We start from the raw sequence: 13150 nt of genomic DNA on the forward strand, positions 1-13150 counted from the left end.
GAAGAGATCGTTACGAGCAGGGCAAGGGGTGGGGAGAGGAGGGTTTGTGGAGCAGGTTAATCAGCTCAAGTGGGTTTAACAAGATCAGTGGAACCTGCTAATGGAAAAGCAGCGTGAAGGAGGGACAGCCAGGGTCAGGAGGATCAGCACACACGTAAAAGCTGTGGGGGAGACTGCAGCAGACAACTGGCAGGTGGATGAGCTGGTTAAGGGATGCATGACTGAAGGGAGATGCCCACGAAGACACTGGACAATGCTTTGGTGTTTGAGGTACCTATATACTTGCAAATCCCAGTGGACCCATCAGTCATGATTATAGAGTCCCGAAAGCCAGTGCTGGGGTAGTAACCCTTCACCTTTGCCCTGCTCCTGAAACCTACATCCCGCGGCAGCAAGACCATCCTCCCAGCATCTTCACGTATGGGAGGGAGATTCCTCCCCAGATGGTCTGCAGGATAGCGTGAAACAGAGAGAAAGAGAGAAACACCATTGGAACCGTCCAAAGCCAGTGCAGCCCACAGTGGGGCCTCTGCACAGAGAGGGCTCATGAGGAAAGATGCTGGACAGCCTTAAAGAGCCGTTCTCAGCCCTCTCCTCATGGCTAGGTGGACTCAGACACTGGGAGCGGGAGGAATTCACAGGGGGATAGTGTAAAAGGCCTGGTGGTGCCCTGGGGATCAGGTGTTAGATGCATTGCCCCTTCCCAGCATGCTGCGGGGGTTGGCAGGGTGGATGCAGCCCCCTTTCCAGGGTGCACTGGGAGCCAGAGGTGTGTATGTGGCTCCTGTCTAAGGATGCTCTAGGAATCAGAGGAGTAATGCCTCTCCTTCCCAGTTCCCTCAGAGTGGGCCAGAAGTGCCCCTGACTGCTGGGTGCTCAAGAGAGCTCTGAAAGTGGAAGAGAGGGAGAAGCCACAGTCAACTGAGCACCCACCATGTCCTGACACCAGCGTGTTGTAATCTCTGGTCAGTGTCGAGCTCCCCATCACCCTCCTTTCCTGCTGCACGTGCGAGCTCAGCTGGTTGTAGCTGCTAGTGACCATCCGGGTCAGGGTGCCCCCGCTGCCAGGGAAGTTGAAATCCATCTGGCCATTCACCAGGTGCTCTGCAAAAGATGGAAAGCCATCAGTGCCAGCAAGTGCTGTGTGGGCAGCTGCCCCTATCATTTTCCAGGAGGCCCTGATGGGTACTCAGCATCCAACTGTGTCCAGTTCTCCAGCTGCTCTACAACGTGACTTGAGGTCTTCAGATCCAGAACAAGGGACAACTACACAACTAGGAGGAAGTGACAGACAGGTAGACACTGGTTTCCCCACACAACATCAGTTACACCTGCAGTGTCCAAGGTAACTCCAAGAGCTCAGCCTTGGGACGTGGCTAAGGTCCCACCGTGTAGTTCCCATTTAGTCCTAAATCACATCTGTTGTTTGACACAAGCATATGTTTATGTTCAGTGTTAATTAAAGAACAACCACAAGAAATGGTCTTTGGAAGGAGGTGGCTCCTACGGTTTCCACACCGGAGTCCATCTGAGCCGGACCTAAAAAGGAAATGTCATTTAAGTCACCATCCAAAGAAGCACCAGAAACCAGCTACCTACTAGAGTCGGTCTCTGGCTAACAGTCCAGCAGGCTTGCACTAGGAACTGAGGGATACTTCGGTGCTGTCATTAAAGATGAGGCGCAGCCTCTTGGAAGTGATGGTTATTAATAGGTATTGAATGGTTTCTATTTGCTCCTCTCCAAGAATCCAAGCCTACAGCAGCAGCAAGCTCCTAGCAGTCCATGCCCAAGGTGGGGGTTACCTTGGCACTTCTCATGAGCAGACAGACCATGACACCATTTTGCAAGCAGACTCTATGACACCTGACCACAGCATGACGCCGACACCAGTACGGGCACACAGGGGATGTTAGGGGGCACAACCCAGTTCTGTGCCCTTAGCTCGGAGAAGGACGAGACACTACATTCACTGCCGAGGGGGCCGTCCTTCACCTGCTTGGGGCCGGGGTGTCCCACTCCTTGTCAGGCTGCCGCTGGCCGTGTTGGTGTCCGACAGCTCTGAGGGGGTACTGTCCTCACGGAGGAGACCCTCGGTGTCTGAGGAGAAGCAGCTGCTGCCGGAGAGGCGGGGGATCATTTCAGCTGGGAGCTTCCAGGTGATGTGGCGAAGATCCAAGTCCTCCCCCAGCAGCTGCACATATTTCCACCTGGACCCTTTTGGAACAATTTAAGCACTTGTGTTGGCAGGGTCTGGGAGGCAAAGTGAGCAACCCACCACCTTCTGGCTGCTTGCGGCACTCCAGCACAGTCGCCTACAGCAAAAAGCAGCTATCAAGATGACACCCGTGAGCAGCCCATCCGTGAAGAAAACCTCTCATACTGCTGGGCGATGGGCTACTGCAAAGACTGTGGTAGGTGATGAGACTGGAGAACGGATGGAACATGCCATGACAGATGCTCCAGTGAGTGGGAGACCCGAGCTCCAACCCTGTGTCCATCATGACAGAGAAGGAGCCTTGCTGCCCCGCTGCATGCCTGTGCCTATTGCCAGCACTGCCCGTTCAGCTGGTACAACCATCCTCCTCTGCTCAGGAGAGGCTTCCGCATAAACTGCTCTTTGCAGAAAATGCAGCAGGACCTACCAGAGTCATCAGAGACACTGGGACGCTTGCTGCCCGCTGGGGAGCGCAGCATGTCGGTGCTGTACATCAGGTAGCTGTCGTAGTCCTCACCTCCCTCAGCATCGATGATTGGCACATCGGGGATGATGGGAACTGCAAGGGGGAGGCAGAGTGCTGTCAGATATGCTATTTGGGGGGAAGCTGACATTGAGCCCGAGGGAAACCGAAACGCTTCAAGCACACAGGTGCCACAGTGACAGACGCATCTGAGAGGACACTGGACACACAGGAGGGAAGAAAAGAGGGAGGAGAGTGAGTTTTCAAGTAAAGTGACTCACTGGACATTGGGCGCTTGGGCTGCGTGGCAAGGTTGATGGTAGCCTCTCTCTCAGGCCCCCAGCCAGCCCCGTTCTTGGCCTTCACCATGTAGCGGTATGGCTGGGACTCCCGAAGGTTTTCGATCAGAACCATGCGCTTCTTTGGATCCTCAACCAGCACTTTCTTCATTGGCCCGATGGGTACTGCAAGCAAGTACACACCCCAGTGAGCTCTTTACACGTGCAGACATGCACACATCCCATCAGTGAGATCATCACATGCCACAAGATCACCACATACACGTAGGCAGGCGTACATCCCGTGAAGTCCATCACACACATGCACACACAGGTGCTCATATACACACACGTGTGCACACATACTCATACTCCCTTCCTTCCATTCCTTCTCTCTCATCCTCCTTCCATTTGACTGTATTGGGCAACTGCTCTTCTGTTTGAAAGAGCTGGTGGCAAGTGGTTAAGGAGCCAACAGGCCTGGGTTTCTGAGCCACCTCACATGGTAGTGAATGGTGCTTTCCCTAGTTCATCAGCTTGGCCTGTAATGCTTTTGACATGGAACTGGCATAGGCGAGAGCAGCTTCAAAGGGGCTCAGGACAAAGCTCCAGTCCCTTTGAGCCAATATCCCTGAGGACTCTCACACCATCAACAACATGGATTTACCTTCCATTTAACTCTAAGAAGTGAACTTGGGGTTCGGGAGAACCAAACTATGGGACAATCAAACTTCACTGCTCTCCTTTAAGTTGTCCTGGGATCTAACTACCTTAGGGAAGTTCCCAAAGTGGGCACTGAAGTGAGCCTACAGCAAGGGTTCCCTGTCCCTAGGCTACTAGGTCACTGTCAATAGAAACCCAGCTTTCTAGGACTGCTATGCTGGGCACTGCACCCTGCATTAGAGCCAATGAGGTGTTAAGCACCTCTGGCAACTGCTGACGTGAGATTAAATAAATGGGAGATGAGGGTGCTCAGGACTCACAGGACCAGGCCCTTACTGCCCAACTCCTCTGCTGGACTGTGGTGTCCCAACACTTCATAGCCCACCTGTGCCTCTCATGCACCCAGAACACGGACCCTGCCAAACCCCAGCTCTGGGTCTGCCAGAACGGGTTGGCTTCGCTGCTGCTCAGAACGTGCCCAATGGAGCAGGAGGGCAAGGCACTGGGTATTTCAGCTGAGGGCTTAGAGTCTGTAGAGCTGCCTCTACTCAGGAAATGAGCTCTGTCTTACCGTTGTCCTCGTTGACGAGTCCATAGCTAACTTCATAAGCCGTGATCTCCCCACTGGTCTCTGCAGGCTCAGCCCAGCTCAGCTGCGTCACCGTAGAAGAGACGACGTTGAAAGCCAGGCGTCCAGGCTCACTGGGCACTAAGGGGAACAATACAGCAGGAAACCAGGTTACAGGCAAGCTGGAGAGGGCTGGGTAGCTCTGGGCGGTGTGGAAGGGGCCGGGCTAATGGCTGGGAGGCTTGGCTGGTCTGAGTTGGGGAGATGTCTTTAATCACTGTCCCACTGGAATAGCCCATGAAATCTGAAGGCAGTTAGCACCAGATCTGGGAGTGCAAAGGCATTTTCGAAGTGCCACCAAGATGTGTCACGGTGGGGTCCACAAAGTGGCTTTCCCCCCTCTCTCAGCTTAGTTCCATTCCTATTCATAGAAACATAGAAAATGGGGGTGGGAAGGGACCTCAGGAGGTCACATCTAGTCCAACCCCCTGCTCAGAACAGGACCATCCCCAAATAGATCACGCCAGCCAAAGCTTTGTCTAGCTGGGTCTTAAAAACCTCCACAGCTGGAGATGCTACCACCTCTCTGGGGAGTTTGTTCCAGTGTTTAACTATCCTCCTAGTGAGAAAGCGTTTCCTAATATCTCACGTAAACTTCCCTTGCTACAACTTGAGACCATTGCTCCTTGTTCTGTCATTTGCCACCACTGAAAACTGTCTAGCTCCATCCTCCATCATCTTTTCTCTATTCCTTCCCCCCACCCCCAGAATAGGGCTTTTTGTTGGAAGAGGAAGTCTTCCTGGCTACAAGTTGGAGATGAGGGCAGAAAAGAAGGTACCACTTGGGCCCCACGCAGTGCAACCTTCTGCCTCATTCCTTTAACCTCCCTAAGCTGCTCTGCCAGGGAGGGGTCATCAACCATCTCCCTTGAGGATCTCTTCCACTGCCCCTATGTAATTGCAGCAGATTCTGCTCCAAAGCACATTAATGAAGAGGTTCTATACAAAGCGAGAGCTGGTGCAGTCAGTCAATGTGTCCCTCATCAGTGGCATTGGGCCATGGGGGTTTTGTGATTGGTATTTAGGGTTTTGTTAGTTTGCAGCCTTCTGGATTTCTTCTGTAAAATAGCTCCTGCTGTCAATGACTGACTGGTGCAGTCTGGGTGAGCTGCTCAGCCCAGTACCCAAAGACCTAAGTACTCTTCAGTGTATGAGGATCTGGGCCTCTTGGACCTGCCACCTTTTGTTACAGATTCACGTAACACATTTCTTCATCTTTAACTTATGCAGCCTCAGAAACCCTGTGGAAGAGGCCCCAGGGCCTCAGACACTCCAGTGATGAACATGAGACAGAAACCTGGCAAAGCACTCAGGAGGACAGAGCGTTCAGCCCCAAGGAAACTCAGACCTATCAACTTTCCGTCTGGTGACACAGAGGTGAAGGGCACAGGGAACACCGGTTCCGGAGCTGAAAGCAGAATTCAGGACTTCCTGGCCTCCCTTTTGGTGAACAAACCATTAGACAAGACCCCATAAAAGATCACGCTATCCTGACTGCACTTCCAAAGACATTCAGACATCAGATGCCCACTGGGTCTCGTAAATGTTGCACCGCTCCATGGGAACAAGATGTAGGCGGGATAGGCAGCTCACCTTCTTCCAGCGTGCGGCAATGGACAACATTGGAGTAGGGGCCCTGGCCCAAGCTATTGTAGGCAGAGACCTGCATCTCATAGTCGCAGAAAGGGTACAGGTTACTCAGCTCTGTTGATGGGACCTTGGAATCGATCAGTCGGGCTTCCGACTCAGGGTCCCCTTGGATCCAGTACTTCACCTGCCATCAGAGAGAAAACCTGAAGTCCCACCCCATGCCCTGTTTTGGGGGCTGAAGTTACACATTTCACAGACTTTCTGTTCACCTACTGTAGCAGAGGGGGGACTCCATACTATATGCAACACTGACTACCTATTCCATCCCCCAGCCAGAGCAGGAGTACATTTCCTGGAGCTTTGCCCTGGGTAGTTCTTAAGGTGCTTGTCCCACTTTCTGTGGGAGAGTGAGATTGCACTGTTCAGAAACTGTCTTTCCTCCTAGCAGCATCCCCTGGTGCACTCAGTGAGAATGCACTAGCTTTTTCTCTCAGGAGAACCCCTGCATCAAATGCAAGGACACCAGTGATATATGGCTGGTGGTTTCAACAGAGTCCCCAGTGAGCTGGGGGTGTAGGAGAGAAGACCCCACAGTCATTGACAGAGATGCACAGGGAAGCTTCCCATGAAACTTGTGTGCGCTATGCTTGGCTCTGTTCAGAGTTGTCACTCCTACATGACAGTCCTACCCACAAAATACACAGACAGATGGCACAGGATAGGAAGTAGACCCCAGGCAGCCCCATTCCCTGCTGTAGTCAAATAAGATTTAATATTTCCATACCAGTGTCCACAGATCCAGCAAAGCCTGTGTGAGCCCATGCAACCACAAGACCCTTCCTTGGGCCTCCACCTTCTAGTCCCCTCCTTTCACTGCCACAGGCTGCTGGACCCTTGGACAGGAATGCCCTTGATATGCTAATACAACCAGCTGCCCATGAGACATCCCTGCCTGCCCAGGAATCTGGGTATCCCTTACCTTGTACCCCAGAGGTTTGCCAGGGGGTGGCAGCCAGTTGAACCGGATCTTTCTGGAGTTGAGGGCCTGGGCATTTGGATTGAGTGGAGCACTGATCTTGCCCTTGGGAGAATGAGGGACTTGGCCCAGACCCAGTGGTAATGGTGTGCCATCTACGACCTCTGCCAGGGGAGAAGAAAACATCATGTACAGGAGGAGACAAGAAGAGACTGTCCACATGCAGAGAAATGCTGCTTCTCCAGCTCCTTCTATCTTGGCTCTCACCACACTGCACAATCACCACTGAATTAGTCCTCAAAATCCTCTAAGAGATGGGTCACTATTACCTATGTCTCACAGAGAAGGGAAACTGAGGCACAGAGCAGTGGTATGACATGCCCTGGGTCACACAGCCAGTCAGAGCCAGAGCCAAGAATAGACCCCAGGAGTCTTGTACCCATGAACTAACCACTAAATCGTGTTGCCTCTTCCAAATTCCACTTTAGGTTTATGCCACAAAGGTGAATAACTGGACATGCCTCCCTCTTGGCTTGGCTTTCTGGGGCTGCCTGGTTGCAATATATCACATTTCATGATGCTTCAATAATAATGCATTGTTCTGATCACAGTTTAACTGAGTCGCCCTGGTATCATTATGGGAATACAGGCTGGGAAGGGACCCTTTAGGCCATCAAGTCCAGCCCCTTGCTTCTGTCAGCAATCAGATCATACAATCACTCTCAAACTGACCAAGTTCCATTTTAAAACTAGGTAGGTATTTTGCCCTGTTGGGAGCCTTTTTCTAGACTGTACTCCTCTGGGGGCCAGAACCCTTTTCTGAATTTCCAGCCTGCGTGTATCCACACCCAGAACCCGTGCAATGATTTCAGTGTTCTCTATCCAGCCAGCAGTGATAACATTTAGCTCTCTGACCATGCCTACCAGACACCCATACATAGCCTGCCATGTGCAAAAAGATTTCTCCATGTATTTCTGCACAGGTCTCTGAACCTCAGGGAGTCCCCCTGATGTGTGCCTTCACTTTAATGATGTAGGTAGTGCTATGTGGTTTATCAGGCTGCCTCCTCCTCCCCCCTGCCACAGTGATGGCTGCAAAAAAAATCCATAGGAAAAGAGAAATAGGAAAAAAAACGGTTCTGCTTCTGTTTGCAATATGTATCGGGCAGCTCCTCTCATTCCTGGGAATGAGCTAAGATGTACACTTCTACCTCAAGGGGAGCTCAAAACATACACTTAAATACACTGGCTAGGCCACATATAGCAACATACATGCCCACAGGAGGGGGCTGAAATGGGATTAAAACCAGGATTTAAATTACACTTTGATTCTTGTGGGGATCTGCAAAAAAAAAAAAGAGGGCTGCTCATCACAAAGCCCTAATAAAATCGGAGACACCCCCCCCCACACGTTATGATTGCAAATCGTACAGGGGGCCTTTTCTCTCTTATGGGGGGGCCTCAGCCTCTCCCTTCTCCGTAACTCAAACCCTGATTAAAACCCAGATCTGCAGCATGCTGAGGGGCAAGATATGGCCCATGGAGGTGAAGGAGCATCTCAGATTGCTCATAAGTTCAAAGAGACACATCGGCACTGGTTGTCAATGCAACATGCTGCACAGGCTGCACATCTCTACCTTTCCTGACCTAGCATCATTCCCTACCAGTGAAGATGGCAATGCAGGAAGAGCACGAATTACCAGTGCTGCCCACACCCACCTGGGTCAGCAATGGTCACCATAGTTTGTGGGTATCTGCCGATCTTGGCCCCATACTTGGGGTTGAGGAGATCCACGGTGAACTGCTTGAGCTGGCGGCTGTGCAGGAGGGTGTCAATCTCAGTCAATTCCAGCAGTGGCACCTGCACCTCCTTCCGTGTCTCCCCAGGTTGGAAGAGCAAGTCACCCTCTGTGAAGATGTAGTCCTGGGAACGGAGGAAGAGCATCCTGAAGTGTTGCACACTCTCCCCATAGCACACCCACAGGACACAGCTCATTAGTACGCACTGTCCCCACCATGCCATCTACTCCTGAACACCCCCTCCTATGTCAGAAGGACATTGCTCAGTGCCGTAGCAGGGTCAGAGAGGAACCTGAATAGCTGGATTCTTAATGGATATAAGCATACACGCAGCCTTTTCTCCAGTGTCATCACTTCTGCAGTGTACTCCATGTGCAATAGGACCCAAGCTTTCACTCTGCTGTAGAAGGGTCTGGGGGGTGTGACTGGTGTCTGATTCCTGCTGGAGGTTGTTGTGGCTTATCCTGACTTCTCCACACTGGCCATTACTGCTAGAGTGTCTGGACATTTTCCAGAACAACAGAAAAGTCTTCAGTGCTCACCAGCTACAAGCCCAGCTGTCACATCCCCACCTCCACTGGGAAGAGAAGGTGGAACCACCTGCCCCACTGTGGGCTTGACACTCTGGACCTCACTTCTCTTCAGGATTTCCATCCCAGGGGAAATTTCAACATCTAAAGTCTTTGAAAAGCCATAATGCCCAGGCAGCTAAACGAAATGCTCCCTAATTTAGGCAATGAAAGTCAAATGGCTTTGGTAGGAAATGTATAGAGTTCTCTCTTTCTGTCTGTGGTGAGTCAAGTGGATCAGATGGTACAGAGAGGAGCAGTCAGGTGAGGGAGACGGGACAACCCTGGTAATCCCCAGTTCTCACACTACGAGACTTTGTATGAACAGAGACTGATTCTCCCACTCCACTGAGCAGCCAACATTTGCTAGTATCGTCCTCATTTCACAAGTTGAGAAGCTAAGGTCGGGACATCAGCGAGTCTGTGGCAAAGCTGAGAAAAGCATAGGGCTCCTGAGCCCCATGTTGTGCTCAGACCACTAGGCCACACCTCTGCCTCTCTCTGTACCTCCCATTCATTTCAACTGAGATCTGCTTCTGCCACAGTAGACCCTGAAATACCCTTTCCCTCACCCCAACAGTTCACACTACTACACCCAGCTTGGCCAGGACCCAGGGGCACGGTCCTTACCCTGCCTTCCTTGGCAGTAAGATCCCGAGTCCTGTAGGTGATCTGGGATTTCCCATGGTCTATTATCTCACGAACAATAGGGATCCTAGCCACCTGGTCAAAGCGGCTGTGAGAGTAGGCTGGCTGCATGAAGCTGATGAGGCTGCTGGCTGAAAGGCATCAGAAACAAAGAATGTGTGAAATGCACAGATCTCAGATGGAGGCTTATTAAAAATGCATGTGCTTATTTAACACAGCTATGTTTTCACGCACAATCATCTCATCAAGGCACTACATTTCCAGTAACTGAAAGGCCAGGATTCCCACCATCAACTTATAGATGGAGAAATGTAGGCTCACAGTGACTGAGTGAGTGAATCCAAAGTCACACAACATATCAGAGGGACAGCCAGAAACAGGACCCAGGAGTCCTGACTCCTAGCGTCCCGCTCAACCTGCCAGATCATAGTAATGAAGCTTCTGGGGCTCATATCTTGACATACAGACTTCTGTGGCTGCCCATATTTCATGAGTTAGGAACAGAGGTATTGGTGTATTTCAGACATCAATAAAGAATCCATAGCAAAAAACCCACTGAGAATCCCATAGTCTCTGCAGTGCTGTTTCTAAAAACAAATCCCTGGGAGAGATGGTGGAGGGGTATCTTTATGATGATATGGAAACATTAAGAAAGAAAAAAAGTGGGAAAGGGAAGAACAGGAAGGAGAAGAGGAATTGACAAAGGGAAGGAGGAAACAAAGAGAGGGAATTGTCCCTTTCTACCCAGACCAACATTCTCTTTGTAGGGTGCCTATGAAAGCTGTTACTGAAAGCGAGAACAAATTAGCTGGATCATTGAGCCTGCCAGGTTACTACAGAAAGGAAGGAGCAGATGTGAGAGATTTTGCCTCCCACCTGACTTGATGAATCTCACTTACGAGTCTAAAAATGGCTCTGGTCTAGCCACAAGCTACTGAGCCTGAAGCAGAAACTCCCGAGCGTGGCTCTGTGATCTGAGCTCTGCAGGAGGTCAAATCAAATGATCGCTATGGTTCTTTCTGGCCTTACAATTTATATAAAGGGTGTCCAAGAATTTGCCTTCTCTTGTACAGACATATTCAGGCACTGAAATGCAGGCACACACACGTCGCTTGTACCCTGGATACAGTGCCTTCACCTTGTTCTTTGATGATGGTGATGTTGACAAGCCTGCGTCCTATCTTCGCTATCCCTGTGGGGACATCAACGGCCTCCACCTGCAGCTGCTTCTCATCATCATCTTCTTCCCTGATAAAGAGCGGGACGCGGACATCCACCAGCTCCACACCTTCCTGGAACTCCACCATGCCGTGGGCATCTGTGAAGGTGGAGGAGATGAAATGTCAGGGTTGGAAGGTCCTCTCTACATGTCCCTGTTTTGGTCAGTAAGCCTACTCCAGAGCCTTACCCTGGTCAGAGGTAACGGTGTAGTAACCAGGTGACACCTTCAGATCACTGAAGGCCTCCTGTGAAAGATGTTTTTCTGTCACCTTTATGATCTCAGGTTTGGCTCCACGGGGGGCAGTGAGCACTGTGTCCAAAATGGTGTGGTCCTGCCTGCAACCAAAGTAGGGTGAGAGAAAGAAGGCCTGGCTTGGCTCAGGGGCTGACAGTCAGACATCACTGCCAACAACTGGTGCAAGAAGACAGCCTGCTACCAAGGATTTCTATTAGCTGATACATTCATACATACATATCCATGTACAGGCACTCACGCAGGAGAGGAATGGAGAGTTAAACACTGAAAGGAGTGGAGGATCAACCTACCTTTTTCCTGCATTGGGCTGCACCCTGGGGGAGAAAACAGAACAGCAAGGGTGACTGATCCCATCAAATTCCAGCTATGTGAAGGGATCTGAATACCTCAGATCCCTGCAGGTTGGAGCTATGTAAGCTGCCCTGTTGGCTCCAGCTGCTGAGTACCCACATGTCAGTCCTGGAGCAGGAGTTTGAGTCCCTCCTAGGTCACTCCAGTTTCTGGTCTGCGGTGTGTGGCCCATGATCCCACCCTCTTATGAGTTCTAGTCCTGAGGACACAGCTTCAGGTCATTCCTACTAGCAACAGGATATTTGCTTTGTCCTCTAGAGTGGAGACCCCCCCACCAAAAATGGTTTATATAACTTCATGGCTCCAACTCTTCCAGATATGAGAGCAGAGGTGGTTTACAAAGGGTTAACTTGGGTCAACAAAAGGAGGGTATTGTTGTATAGGGCAAAATCAGGCCTTACTGGAGTCACAAGGGAATCATTAGTCCCAGGAATGTAGCTAGAAGTAGCTGAGATTACCCAGATACATGCCTCTGGGAAGCTCTGCAGACAACGTTGCAAGCACGTGGAGAGCTGGCATGAACACCAGGACTAGGGCTGTGCCCGTGCCAGTGAGAAGGGTCTCTCCTAGAATTTACCCATGGAGTTTATGGTGCCCCTTTATTCCAAGTGCCCAAATGAGAGAAACTGTACACAGGTGTGTGCTACGTGTCCCCTTATTACCAGCACCCTCTGTCCCTGCCCCGGGTCATCTCCCCTCTCATCCCTTCCCCAAGTCACTCACCTGAACTTAGTCTGCTGGAGTTTGAGAGCACCAAGAATGTGCTTGTAAGCATCATTCAGCTGTAAAGAGCAAGAGAGAATCTTTTACAGCCTCAAGCTTCCCTCTAAGGTGACTATGTGCCCAGCAGGCACAATGCCAGCAAACCAGACCAGGTCCTCCCCAGCCTCTCTCTCACCACAACCCACCTACACAGAGCACCAGGCCCCCAAAACCTATTCTCTTCCCCATCCCTCAGTGCCAGGTCAGGCAGAGGGAACCAAATGCCTCCCCTTTCTCCTTGGTACTGCTCTTGGCAGTGGGGGGAAACACAGCCCAGTTTGCTGCATTTGAAAGCTTTGTTGCTTTCCACTGCCTTTGTCACACAAAAGCTCGCACAAGTTGTTACTTATTCCCATCCCCTGTAAGGAAAGGCAAACCCAAGACAGAGCAGTTCATCCCCCTTACATTCTCTTCCACCTCCTTGCACAGCTGCTCACATTCACGGGTGTCTGGGTTCGTGAGGTTCTGGGTGAAAAGCCGAGTCAATCTCAGAGAGATGCCGTATGGGACTGGAGAGAAAAATTCCCACCAGGTTAGACCCTCCTGGAGTCAGCCAGAAAAACAACCTGATTAACTGCTAGAAGCCAGGAAATGCAAGTGGCCTTGGGTGTCCTGAGCCCTGGGCAGTGACATTCAGGTTTCATGGCACAGAATACTCCACACAGCCCTCGGGTCACTGGGCACCACATCCAGAAAGCACCGAGTGAGAGACAGCCAGAACCTGAAGAA

The 13150-nt window shown here is 51.1% G+C and overlaps 1 protein-coding gene across 4 annotated transcripts in view; it reads right to left on the reverse strand.

The window, feature by feature from the left end:
• ITGB4 (integrin subunit beta 4) overlaps positions 1-13150 on the reverse strand; it is a 57196-nt gene that overhangs the window by 8855 nt on the left and 35191 nt on the right. For 2 of the 4 annotated variants that reach the window (XM_019503412.1, XM_019503404.1), the window contains exons 21-34: positions 12827-12930; positions 12383-12441; positions 11599-11622; positions 11240-11388; positions 10970-11149; positions 9814-9962; positions 8534-8738; positions 6818-6978; positions 5842-6022; positions 4192-4329; positions 2961-3143; positions 2644-2775; positions 934-1104; positions 275-448 (exon numbers count right to left, since the gene is read on the reverse strand). In XM_019503412.1, coding sequence (XP_019358957.1) covers positions 275-448; positions 934-1104; positions 2644-2775; positions 2961-3143; positions 4192-4329; positions 5842-6022; positions 6818-6978; positions 8534-8738; positions 9814-9962; positions 10970-11149; positions 11240-11388; positions 11599-11622; positions 12383-12441; positions 12827-12930 — 2010 coding nt within the window. Of the gene's footprint in view, positions 1-274; positions 449-933; positions 1105-1130; positions 2216-2643; positions 2776-2960; positions 3144-4191; positions 4330-5841; positions 6023-6817; positions 6979-8533; positions 8739-9813; positions 9963-10969; positions 11150-11239; positions 11389-11598; positions 11623-12382; positions 12442-12826; positions 12931-13150 lie in introns of those variants that run through there. The other 2 variants (XM_019503421.1, XM_019503429.1) reach the window with 2 other exon arrangements.

This window comes from Gavialis gangeticus, unplaced genomic scaffold (assembly GCF_001723915.1).
Source record: "Gavialis gangeticus isolate Ggan-Ray unplaced genomic scaffold, GavGan_comp1, whole genome shotgun sequence".
Taxonomy (NCBI): Eukaryota; Metazoa; Chordata; order Crocodylia; family Gavialidae; genus Gavialis; species Gavialis gangeticus.